We start from the raw sequence: 13,175 nt of genomic DNA, 5'->3' as shown, positions 1-13,175 counted from the left end.
TGGACCAATCAGGAAAGTGTACCTCAGATTCAAAAGGCATATCAGTGTGTTCATCAGATTTCCTGGCCATGCAAGGGTGAACGCTATTAAGGTTTCTATGCAGGTAAAGATGCAATTTGCAAGTGGGTCTCACAATGGCAATACTTGCCTAATCGCTAACAGATAAGTGTTTTCATAGTGTTTCCAACGGCTACATTACCTAATTGAAAATGTAGGAGAAGCTATGTTTGCATTCAATCGTCACCTGAAGCAACAGACATGCCATTTTCATGGAGTTCTATTGGCCATTAGTGAAGAATTTAATATTAGTTTTATAGAGATGTTTTGTGCTCCTTTTTTGGCCCTATAGATCCAAACTGTTTGCCATTTATTTTCATATATTTAATTTAATATCTTTACAGAATCTTCTGGAAAATGCACACCCATTAAAACTTTTGCTAGAGTTTAATTTATCATTATACACGTACAGTCAAATCTATAATTATGTACATTAGTCATCTTGGAACTTCATATCAAGATCGACAGTTTAATAGTGGAACAATCTGACAGCTTAGTAATTCAATTCTGTTTGATTTTAATTGCTATTAGCCATATCTTTCATTTATTTCCATCTCAGATATCACCAAGATGAACACTTTAAGTCATTTTTATCAAATTTTTAGGGGTTATTTTAGTGGTAATTTTCACAAAAATTCTCTCCAAGGGCCAAAAGGCCCCTCTTTATCTTTGGGGGGGGGGAGGGGTAGAACCCCCGACAATTACCGGACAAAATTATTTCTGTCCTCCCGTATTTCCACACCCACCAAGCCACCACTGCGTTCAGCTGGTGCCAGTTCCTCACGCCAATTAAAACCACAGGGACCCAGACCTTCCCTCCCATCGAATCATATTCCACACTGCACAACGCCAATGTCCATGTGCCACTCGCACCAGCTGCACCCGAAAACGGACAACGAACGCTTTCCCGACGCTCAGCTAGCGCTCCAGCAACGCTCCGCCACGGCTACGGCAAGCCGGCCGGGCCAAAAGGCCAGAGGCCCCAGCTGAGGGGGCTAATGGCACGTTGGCTCCGCCCCTAACGCACGCACGCGCGCTCTCTCTCTCGCTCTCGCGCGTCCTTCCGTCGCGTCTGCACGCCTCGGCGAGCGCTGAAAGAAGGCCAGCGATTCGCGGCTCCCTCCTTCGCCCCCCCGGCCGGATGTTTCCCGTATAAGGTCACACGCAGGCCAAAAGGGCCGCGGTGCACGCGCACCGGAGTTACAAAAGCACCGCTTCCAACCTCCTTAAAAGGAAGAAACGATCACAGCAAAATGAATGCTGCGTTTTTTCTTCTAAATGGCCTCGCTCTGGAGCTGCCCGCCTGTTTCTCGGAGAGCTCAAACACACGGGGGGAGGAGAAGGCTGGTCGTGTTTCTGCTCATCACACTGTTCGCTACGTTTGAAACCAGTGCAAGGGTACAATTTCAGCACTGGGCCTGTACAATAAACAAGCCTTTATTTTTCCTGCAGTCTTGTCATTTGTTTCCTTTCTTGCGGTAAGTGCTACTCGAGTTCCCTTTTCATACTGAATATCACACAGCGAAGGCCTTTTATCACCGCCTTGCACAGCACAAAGCCGCAGTTATATCTCCTAACGCTGTGGATCTGCAAACACACACAAACACACACAGACACATACACTGTCACGCACAAAGACAAACACACACAAACACACGCAGACACATACACTGTCACACACAAAGACAAACACACACAAACAAACTCTGTCACGTGCAAAGACACACACACACAAACAAACACACATACACACTGTCACACACAAAGACACACACACACACAAACTCTGTCGCACACAGACTGTTGACAGACATACAAACAAACACACACACACACTGACAAAGACACACACACACACACACACACACACAGTGGATTCCCAACCATACTCAAAACGTGACAGCGCTCCTTACACACTCAACACACAGAGAGCTTCTGGTGAGCCCATTGCGGCACAGAAGCCCAAGTGGCTCTCCACCCAGATTATTCACACTGACCACATGAGCTCCCTTATCCGTCCCCCCCTGCCCGGCTGTGAGAGCGCCCACCGCCACTTAGCGGCTCATGAATATTCACCGGCGGGAATGCCCGCGGGACAAAACATCCACCGCCGCGGCATTGTCCTTGGACAGGCCCCGCTCGTGCATATTCACGAGGACGCATCAAGCCGGAAAAAGTTTTGGCTCGCAGAGACGCAACTTTCAATGTGAAGGATTCTGACCCGACCATCTGGCCGATCTATAGAATCTGTGGCAGGCGGGAGGCCCCGTTTCATGCGCCCCACCCCCGACCCCCTCCCCCCCCGCCGAGGGAGGGGTCCGCAGGCCCACGCCCTCCCCGTCGAATTCCAGCGGGGCCTCCGGCAGGCCCTAAGACCTGTAGAGAATTCCCTGTAGAGAGGTTACCGCTGAATACCGCCACAGCTGAGGGACGCCTCTTAATTAGCCGGGCCGAAGTGCCGGCGGAGAATTCGCGGCTTTGTGCTTCGTACACAAAAGGCAGCGGCGAGCGCGGGGGCCCCTGGGTAAAGCGTCAGCGGCGGGGTAGGCCCGAGCGGCCGTGCGCCGCGCACCGCGTTTCCCAGCATCCCTTTCACACGCCCTCACACGTCGCTAGCGCAACCGAGGTACACGTGCGACAAAGACTCTCGTTTAGCCCTGTACGCACAGTACGTCCCCAATGATAAATGATCACATGACCGCATTTACTCCGCGCCATGCTTCGGCCCAAGGTTTTTGATCAGGAAGTCACTGATTTCCTTGCACGCGCTCGCTTCTCATCCTCTCCGCATGCCACGTGCAGAAAGGCTCTGTTTGCTTTTCTCCATCTCCCTCCCTCGTCTGCCCCCTCTCTCTTTCTCATCCCTCTTTCCTCCTCTACCCACCTCTCTCTCATACATGTCCTGGGCATATATATATATATATATATATATATATATATACACACACACATTCCACCGCTGGTGACATTCCATTAGGAAGGTAAAAGATTGCGCGGCTCGATACAGGACCGTCTCACTCAGCGCAGGGGTGGCAATTAGCCTAATGGATCCCCCTGATGAAAACGGATGAGCGGCGCTCTGGGTGCTCAATTAGACTGACACTTAATGTATGGAAGACGGATAACGCCACGGAGCGCCGAGCTGACGGCCAATCACAACAAGACACGGCGGGGGGGACAACAAAAACACAAACAAATCAAAGCCCGGACTGTTCCTCTCTCTGTGCCGCTCCTGCGTTTGAGATCTCTCTCACACACACACACACACACAAAGCACTCACACACACACACTCTCACACACACACACACACACACACACACACACACACACACACACGCACACACACACACTCACACACACTCACACACACACACACAAAGCACTCACTCACTCCCACCACGCGTCCTGCTCCTGCCGAACGGCTGAAGTTAAGTCTGGGCTCGCTTAGGACTTGGATGGGGGGGCCTCCTGGGAAAACTAAGTTGGTGTTGGTGGGCTACAGACCTGGGTCAAATACGTATTTGTTTTGGATTCAAATACTTTTCTGTACTCTGTTGATCTTGCCTTGGGTAACTGAGCCTGCAAATATGACCAGAAGGCGGGGTTTGCACTTTTTGAGAGTATTTCATTGGTTCCAATACACCAGGCAAGATCAGTAAAGCGTAGAAAAGTATTTGAATCCAAAACAAATACATATTTGACCCAGGTCTGGTGGGCTAGTAGGGGATGGCATTTTATCTGGTCAAATAAACCCCATCGCCTCAGTGCAGCGATGGGGACACTGCCCTGCAGGAGAAGCCGTTTTGCAGATGAGGCGTAAAACCGAGGTACTGACTCACTGTGGACATTGAAGATCCCATGACACTCGTCAAAAAAAGTAGGGGGTTCCCCGGTGTCCTGGTTACGTGCCCAACCTGGCTCTCTCAGCCCGCCGCATAACCATCGCCTGATTTTATTGACTGAAAATTCTCTCCCTCGCCACTTCTGATGTGGGGCGAGCATTCTGGAACAAAATGGCTGCCGTGGATCACACGGGTGGGCGCTACACACCGGTGGTAGTGGAGGTGAGTTTCCGCAACATCACTGAACAGCACTACCTAAATGCAAGGAGTTATTATTCTCACAATTATTATCACACATCTACACAAAACACACGCACATATAATCATTAGTACACATACATGCACACCCACAGAATCACACAAGCTCATACATATATCAGCACATACACACACACACACACACACACACACACACACACAAGAAACCTGGGCCTGAACTCTTCTGAGCACTCCCACGATACACACTACCAGCAGGGTGTTTGCTATGACATCATAGCTGAGCAGGCCGATAAAGCAATCAAAACATTTCTCTTTTTATGTTCAAACCCACAAGGTAAGATGAGAGAACACTACACAGTAAAATGTTGAGTGTTAAATCAACTCTTACAGAGTTTATCGGAGTCCACTATGGCCTGAGAGGACTCATATCAGTGATGGACTAGCAATAGCGGAAAATGGGCAAATTCAAAAGAACTTCTTTCAAAATAACTTATTTCAGTGACCGAAAACAGTTTAGTCCTTTTTAATGAATATAATTAAGCACTCATAATCCCCCTCATCCCTACACCCCTCCTCCAAGCAGCCACAGCCCAATCATAGCCTAACAACTGTTAACAGGCAGCGGACCTCCGTCAAGCTTTAGTAGTAGTAGGCTAGCGGTTAGCATACTGTGGTCATTGTGCACGTGGGGAACTTGCAAAAGCGACGCTCGTTATTCATATGAGTTTGGAGGTGGATGTGATTTCTTCCCATTTCCAAAACCACTGCAGGCTGTGGACAAGACATAAACCTAAACCCCATTCACGAATGAACCCATCAAAGATTATGAAGCGCTCCCATGTATAAACCAAGGTACTTCAGCTCAGTTGTGCAGAACTTGTACCTTCAAAAACACATTTTAAAAGAAAGCAAAGGCACAGACACTTATCGCCAAAATTGATTGCTGTATTTACGCTATTCTTAGTGTTTTTAAACTGACTCTTCAGATTGTCTGTCCTACCTCCATACTGATTTCGTCTGTGAGCCCAAACTCGGCACGTAATTAGCTAATGAAACGAAATGGCACTGCTTTACACCGCAGGAAAGTTAGTTGACCCTCCAGAACCCATCTTGTCGAATCCCATAAAGGCCGTGGACGGCCGTGACATTTCTCTGCATAATTAAATCAAATCTGCGGTTTGTCCCCTTGAAATACATACGGCCACGTAAACGTGAAATTCCGTAGTACGACAAACTGGTGGAAACAGCGCGTTACCAGAGGAAATGTTGGAGATATTTTGATGCTGAAAGACAGCAGCGTGAACTTTTTACCCAAGACCCTGTGGTGATTCTGATCAGTAACATTAATCCAGCGACACTGAAACGGATTTAGCACATCTATTAGGATTCCTATGGCTAATATATATTATAATATTACGATGTTCACTTTCTCTGTTTGCCTTTAAACGACCGTCTTATCTATGACATAGCATGCTGTACAAGTACAATACTGTTCCTTTATATCATTGTCTCCTGCTTCAATCACTGAGTAAAGAGATGAGGTGGCTGAATTCTGAACTGTTATCAGGAGGCTTTATTATTCATTTATATCATTTTGCTGCCAAGTCAGAGCGGCATAATGTATGCAACCTTCAAAGGCATACTGAGTTTTCCATCTGCTTCTGTCTGAAATCGCATATACATTTTTTTCCCCAAAATTCATGCTTTTATAGTGGAGAATGCCCTGTTTGCTTTGCCGGACACACAAAGTTGACATAGCAACAGTAACTAAGGTAGCGGGGCATAGCAAAGGGTGGCTGTATTCAAAACCACATACAATACCTGTAGTATATACTGATTTGACGAAAATGTAGTATGTAGTCTACAGTATGCAAACAAAATGAAATTTCCAGTAGGCCAAAAACACCCGGATGACGTACTGATCTGTACGCTAGTATGCTTCAGACCAGTCTACTGTGTCCCATAATGCAATGCGGCTGTATGCGTCACAGGTCATGGACCTCAGTGGAAAACAAGAGAAAATGGTGGAAAGGCCCACCGCCTCAGAGGACTGTGCCACATATTATAAATGTAAGTGTGAACTGTTAAACCTTTTCTATTCTAACGTTATTTTAGGACAGAAAATGCATGACTGACTTCAGACTAACTTATCAACATACAAACAGTTTCAACTTGACACAAACGCTTTGCTAACTAGATAGCAAGCTAGCTTTTTTACCCAATACGTTTTACTGTTAAACATAGCCTATGTAAAAAGGTTTATGTTTTTTCCCGTGCCAATAGGCTAACTAGATTTTTTACAGAAGTAAATATGCACATTATTTTCCAACAAAATAACAGCTTATTGTAGTAAATGCAGTCAACTCGCTTTTAAGCAAAACAGTAACTCTGCAACTTATTCAGAGATAAATGTAAACATTTTGGCCCACTTTAAGCAGACTAATGCACAATAAAAACCATTTATAAAACAGCGGGGGAAAGAGGGCATCCAAACAGGCCCCAAAAAATAAGCACTTTTATACAGTGGTATAAATTTTACTTTAATAATAATGGGCATCAGACAGCAATCTAAACATAATGACAGTCTTAAGCCTACGTGCAGCTCTTTGCAATGGATTTCAATACATTTCACCCATTTCAACTTGAAATACACTGGAAAGAGCAGCATTTGGGGTAAGCCCGTCATTGTGTTTGGCTGTGCATTATCATTTTTAGCCACTAAAATAATTTCATTATGCTGTTTGCTTGATAAATGTTAGCACTGCACACCAGTGTGTGATGGCTTTGGTCAAAGGCAAATATCCCGAAAAGTCACTGTATTCCTTCCAGCAAAACAACCTCGCTACCACTGTGAAACTAAATGGAAGGCTAACCGACAAATGAACTTAGTAGTTTAGTTAACTTAGTAATTACGTGTAAAATTTTGTAAATGTATCATTAATAGTTGCATAATGTATACTACTACGAAGAGTGTGTTGTATGTAGTGTATACTGATACAGTACCCTACACAGTATGCAGTGGGCGGTTTCAAATAGGCTACAGCCCTGGAATTGGGGTTGGTGTTGGGTTTGAAAATAGGGCTGGTCTTTTGCAAATGCCAGGGATGTTCTTTTCATTATTTTTTTTTTTTTTTTTTTAATTTCCGTCCGTCACTGCGTCATATAAACTCTGTTAGGGTTGAATAAACAATAGACATTTCACTGTGCTACCAAGCAGGGATGACAGACCTGTTAACGGGCCTCCAGTAATTAGCCAAGGCCTTTCTGGTCCGGCAAGCCTCGAGCAGAAAGCACAGCATGCGACCACAAAACGGGAGGGATCTACAGCGAGCGCCTTTCTGAAAACAAAAACCACCCCGCCGCCACTTCACGCGGGGAAGGAACCCTCGGATTCCGACAGGGTTTAGGCGACACCCACCAGCCGCTCCACTTCCAGGGGAAGTTGGCCTGAATTTCAAACGGTTGAATCCCACCCAGCAGAGAGCTTCTCTCCCGCTGCATGCCAACGCCTGCTGCGTACTTTTCACAAAAAAAAACATAAATCCGGCTTTTAAATTACGCCAGCTCCTGTCAAATTTATCATCGAATGGTCGTTGAAAGAATCCGACGAAAGCCACTTGCGCCAAATTAGTTATGTCATGATACCGTAAAATCTTATACCATTGCCACGAAAAAGATGTTAAGGTCGGGGGGAGGTTGAGTGGGGGTTAGAGGAGGGGCAACGAATTGATTAATCTATCAATAATAGCAAGATATTTGAAGGAGTGGCAAATCGACAAAGCTCTTCCTGTTCTAAAGCTTTCTGGCCACAGTTTCCAGGGAAACCCACTTGAGCTGTTCTCACGTGAGCCCTCAATTAATTAAGGCTGATCGAGCTGCTGCTAACTGAACTTAGATCTGAAATCTGATATCGCCCCACGGGTATTTGTTGTCTGAAGAGAGTTTGTTCCAATAAAAGGAAACAAGTGAATTCGGTTTTTGGAAGTTATGTATTGTCGCACCATAGATTTGAGCTAGATTGATTTGAGGGCCTGGAGACCACACATTTGGGGAAGACTATGTGTTTGGGGAGGGCAGTGCTATTACTGGAACAACTAAATATAGATCACTGTTCCAAAAATCCCGAATAAGTAGCTACGTTTTATAACCAGTAATACACCTGCAAGAGCACATTAATTAATTCACGAATCAACAAAAAGAAAAAAATGAGACTATTCGGCTCCTCTAATTAAAAATGTAAAAATACAAAATGATGAAAAGCACACATCAGTATTTAAGTAACAGTTCGTTCAGAACCGGATTAACGGACAATTCTAAGGGAAGAATAAATAATACGAAGAGTATTGAACTGGAGAGGGCAGAGCACATCACTGTCAACAGGTAACCTTGCGAAATAGAACCCTTGTGCTTTTTTGCGACCGCCTTACTTTACTGCAATTCGGTCCACAGACCGAATAATGCACGGAAAACAGTTTTTCAGTAGCCTATCAGTAAATAAGACACTTCACATTCAGGCAATTTCTGTAGGTGGCCTATAGATAATATTTTATGCATTCGGCGATAGGAGGAAGGCAACACAAGGTTCATAACAGATGCGCGTAACAGCTGTACGCCTAGATCTATGCACGCATTCATACACACGCACACACACACACAAACGCCCGCCCGCACGCACGCACGCACTCACACACTAACGCATATTCGCAAACTCATTACTCTCCCTGGAGACCGATGCGATCATGCGAGTCGAAGCGCTTATACGTTCACGGCTGTTTCAAGGTCACAGCCTGAACATATCCGTATATGTAAGAATTAATTTAGCCAAACTCAATCCTCCTCCGCATTATTCGTAAAGAGGGAGCGAGTGCGAGGGAGAGACAGGGAGAGAGAAAATAATTACACAAACGGGATACTGTTCCCTCCGACAAAAAAAACTGAAGGACTCGGAAGGGTAAAAAAAAATGACGTCTCATGTTTTTCATGATAAATTATTTTAATCTTGTTCAAATGCGCAGCGAGAGCGAAGAGCTCGTGTTCAACTGGGAGCTGTCCAACAGACAGGGTGCTGACAGCCAGGACGCCGTGTCCCCAGGGTTGCAGGTGTACCCAATCCGCATGACTGAAAATTTCTTCAAGGGGTTCATTAAAAAAAGTGTCCGGACTGAGTACGAAACCTCGACTGCTGCAGAAAACGTTGCTTGTAGTAAGCACGTATAGCTTACGGGCAGCTAGCTTCGAACAGCTTCAGTTTCTCTCATCTAAAAGGCGATTGTATTATTTACACAGACCAATGTTCGTTTACAGCCAACTCTACTCTTCTATCCTCCCTCTAAAAAAGCAACCAGTCTCCCCTCTAGTGGCCTAGACCAGTGCGGAGAGAATACGCGCGCAGAATCGGCATATATCATTGAGATGCAAAGGCAACCGATGGGGAGTGAGCATGCTTTTCTAAAGCATAATTATTTCGTATTTTAAATTACGAAGGTGGTTAAATTCTCTTCTATAAAATGTATAGAAACAGCACTGCTGCCTGTTAAATTGGCGTTATCACTTCTCCACTTTAAGACGATGGAATCGGAGTGAATTCAGTACAAAGCAAAGAGGTTGTCATGGTATCCCCGTTCTTGGCTATTCTCTGCAAAGAATCAATAATGAATCGGGTTTTTTGTTCCACGGGAACTGCCCAACTTTGGTTCCTACAGCACGTTTCCCTCTGGATCACGAACGCCCAACGAAAAGAAAATATTCAGTTCTAAATGAATCGCGTAAAAAAATAGTTTTCTACTGAGACGTATTGGCGAGAGATGGATGTGAATGACAATGAGCGAGTCCAAAATGCACCAGAGTTTCACTGAGGAAATGTAAAGGCTTAAGACTCGAAACGAGAAAGGGCTATAGACGGTGATCCGATACTAAAGGACAAACCTTCGAATGAAAAGTATGTCATCACTGTCCATGTTCTATTTTTAAGAAGCCACTATTTATAGTCGGCTATGTAAAGCGTGCTCCTCTGGGATAGTGAGAGTAAGAGAGCTGTTTGGGCGATGAAACCCAGCTTTACTTGTTTTACATAGAGAGGGGGGCAATTAAGACAAAGCAACCTTAACTCACTTCTCAAGCACTATCACATTACCCCCTTCGGTGAAACAGAACAATGATCGCTGTTAAATGTGTGTGTGTGTGTGTGTGTGTGTGTGCGTGCGTGTGTGTGTGTGTGTGTGCGTGCGTGCGTGCGTGCGTTTGTCGGTGTGTGTGTTAAATGATAATTATGGGAGTACCACACAACACGGACTATCGCCCACGGCCTCACAGTAAATGTCTGGGGTCTAATTTTGACGCGCTTGTCACCACCGAGGATACCAATGGCGAAAATCGGTGCCGCGTTCTGTCAATATTTATTTGATAAGCCCCACGCCAGGAATCGCCTTGATGTTAAAACGGTCCAGAATTCAAGGATGTCATGATTGCGAGACTTTTCACTTCTCACAGATTGAAAAGGGCTCATTGGCAATACAAGTGGTGTCTATATCTCGTCAGCTCACCCTGAGAACGAATCTTTTTTTTTCCAGTACAAGGCACCTTTTCACATACCACAGATGGCAAACGCTGTGACAAAATTCCTTTAAAGTCCCTGCCAGGAATCTAAATCAGCTCCCATCAAGTCGCCCCTGAGATTCAAAGGCGGTTGATACATCACTCTCGAGATGTGGCAATTAGATTTGAAAGTGTGTCCGCTTTCATCTCGCGGAGCCTCCAGAGTGTCGCGGATTCTACCGGATAGAATATTTCCACCCTTCGCTCCCGCCTTTGTCGGAACGGGCGCAGAGTCTGTCGGCGAACCAGACAGGCATTTCAGATATAAATGCGAAAAGCGTCCAGTGCTCACTCGGTCGGAAAACAAGATGCTAAGTGATGCGCGTTGGGAGCCATTTCAACAACAGGTCTGTTCCCCCAGTCACAGTTAAGAACGCAACGATAGTGGCCAAAAGCTACAACCATAAACTAGCACGTTAGTGCTGCAGTGCAGAACCCCTTATTGATGTAAATAACATAACGGCATATAAATAACACAACAACGCAAAGCAGGGGAATTGTTATACAAGTAAAATCCCTATAAAAACCACGGACGAATCGACCGTTCGGGTGCGCGAAAGACATACTGCGAGCAAGAAAGCCCTGGCACATTCATTTCTGTTCAGCCGTGAAAGATAGGCTGGTTGCGCGGCTGAATGTGGCAACAAAGGAGAAAGAGAGAAATGGGGTTCAATTCCACACATGTACTTGACATGTGACATTAACTTTAAAGAGACTTACATTGATGTGATGTTCTTGAACAGGTCTTGGATGTTGTTGCTGTTATTTCCGTTAGTCCCGGTGTCTTGCAGCGCCAGCAAAGGGAAGAATTTCCCATTGTCGGACTTATTGCAGTAGATCTCGGTTGGGGAACAGCTGCAGGTTGGCGGGCAGTCCAGCATGGAGCTCAGATAGTCCTGAAAGATGCTTAAGAGAAACAATACCCTCCACCAGCAAATTTTGGGTGTACAGAAGGATAGATCCATGGTTTCCAGTGCCAGAAAAGAGTTGGGTATCCACCGTTATCAAATTGGAAATTTATGTGTGTCGTGTGGCTTCAATGTGTCTGTATGTACGTTGCGATGATGTTTGTGTGTATGTGCGCGCGGGCGTGTTAATGAGTGTGAAGGTATGTCAAATTAATGCGAATGCTGTCGCGTGTCAGTATATTCGAGGCCATAAAAATATTAAGAAAGAAAAAAAATAATTCTCCGTTAGAGCAAAAGTGGCTGAAAAATAAATACTCCCGGTCTGTCTTCCTCTCGAGACTGCATTGTACGGGTTACCGCGTCTTCTGCTGCTGTTAGCCGCTTAGCTCCAGGTTGTTTCCGCACTGCTCTGAGACTTGGAGCAATAGCATTACGAACAGAGACGAGGAAACGAGAAGTCCGTGCACCGAGCATCAAGTCCCACCTACTGGTCAGAATTAAAACTGACACACCTGCAAAATAGGGAAGATACCAAATCAGATCATAGCAGGCATAGCAAGTCAGTAAAAAAAAGAAAAAGAAAAAGAAAAAGAAAAAAAGACGGTCCAGACTTACTGGTGACGACAAACTAAACACATCGCTTTGAAGTGGTCGTTACTGCACGTCTGAAACAGACAAACAAAAACAGAATTTTATTAAATTTAAATAAGATTTATGCTGCGACAGCGAATGGCTGCTGTCTCTCACAAATTGCTCCGTTAACAACTGAGGGCTCTATTTTTGACTTACCAATTTAAGTCTGACTTCTAACCGGAAACTGAACTGGGCGCCGGTTAGATTTGAATAAAATTGCACTGATGTTCTCGTCCAAGGGCGTGGCACTGAACAATTCATGGCTCATTATTCGCCTACCCCAAGAGGAGCATGATGCAAACGGTCTGGAAACTATCCTGTTGTCGTAAAAGCTTGGCTGCTAAAACGCGAGGAAAATATGCTGGATGATCACCACACAATTAGTTTTTTTTAATCTTGTCTGTAGTTGTGCTATTTTACCGACCTGACAGTTTCAGCCGATGTAATACAATGAAAAAAAAGTGACCATAGACTCTATTCCCAATGTCACTGCCAAACAACAGAGGGGATATTTATATAATTAGGTAATTAGTTGCATATAATTAGACTATTGATCGATATGTTTTCTTCAAAAGGCCAATTATTGTTAGTAACTAATAGGCGGCACCGTTCTGTAATTGCAGAGAAACAGCCATTACAAAGAAAAACTAGCTGCTTAACGGTTTGAATAACGCACTGTCTGCCGTACGCATCTTCACCATGGATCGAAGTTGTGTTAGCAGTAGGCAGTATCGTTAGGAGATACAATTTGAGTGACTTTTGTCGCAACATTTTTGCTTGCTGTTTGAAGGCTATGAAGCAAACAGGTGTTCGGACATGTTGATACTGTAGCCTACTTTCTATAGTAGACGATATTGACTACAGCGTGGAAACTGGAACTGGATCATCTCGAATGAGAGGTACTAGAAACAAAGCAGATTT

General features: G+C 45.0%; 1 protein-coding gene across 2 annotated transcripts in view; it reads right to left on the bottom strand.

The window, feature by feature from the left end:
• The window catches only part of LOC118215714 (NT-3 growth factor receptor-like), a 202,327-nt gene extending 189,853 nt beyond the window's left edge, over window positions 1–12,474 (bottom strand). Inside the window, exons 1-3 of one of the 2 annotated variants that reach the window (XM_035396676.1) lie at window positions 12,411–12,474; window positions 12,237–12,286; window positions 11,434–12,133 (exon numbers count right to left, since the gene is read on the bottom strand). In XM_035396676.1, the coding sequence (XP_035252567.1) occupies window positions 11,434–11,678 (245 nt within the window). In that variant the 5' untranslated portion in view covers window positions 11,679–12,133; window positions 12,237–12,286; window positions 12,411–12,474. Of the gene's footprint in view, window positions 1–11,433; window positions 12,134–12,236; window positions 12,300–12,410 lie in introns of those variants that run through there. The other variant, XM_035396677.1, reaches the window with a different exon arrangement.
• Window positions 12,475–13,175: the final 701 nt, after the last annotated feature.

The sequence above is a fragment of the Anguilla anguilla genome, chromosome 16 (genome assembly GCF_013347855.1).
Source record: "Anguilla anguilla isolate fAngAng1 chromosome 16, fAngAng1.pri, whole genome shotgun sequence".
Taxonomy (NCBI): Eukaryota; Metazoa; Chordata; class Actinopteri; order Anguilliformes; family Anguillidae; genus Anguilla; species Anguilla anguilla.
The sequence above is the reverse complement of the archived record's forward strand: the minus strand, read 5'-3'. Positions and strand labels throughout refer to the sequence as shown.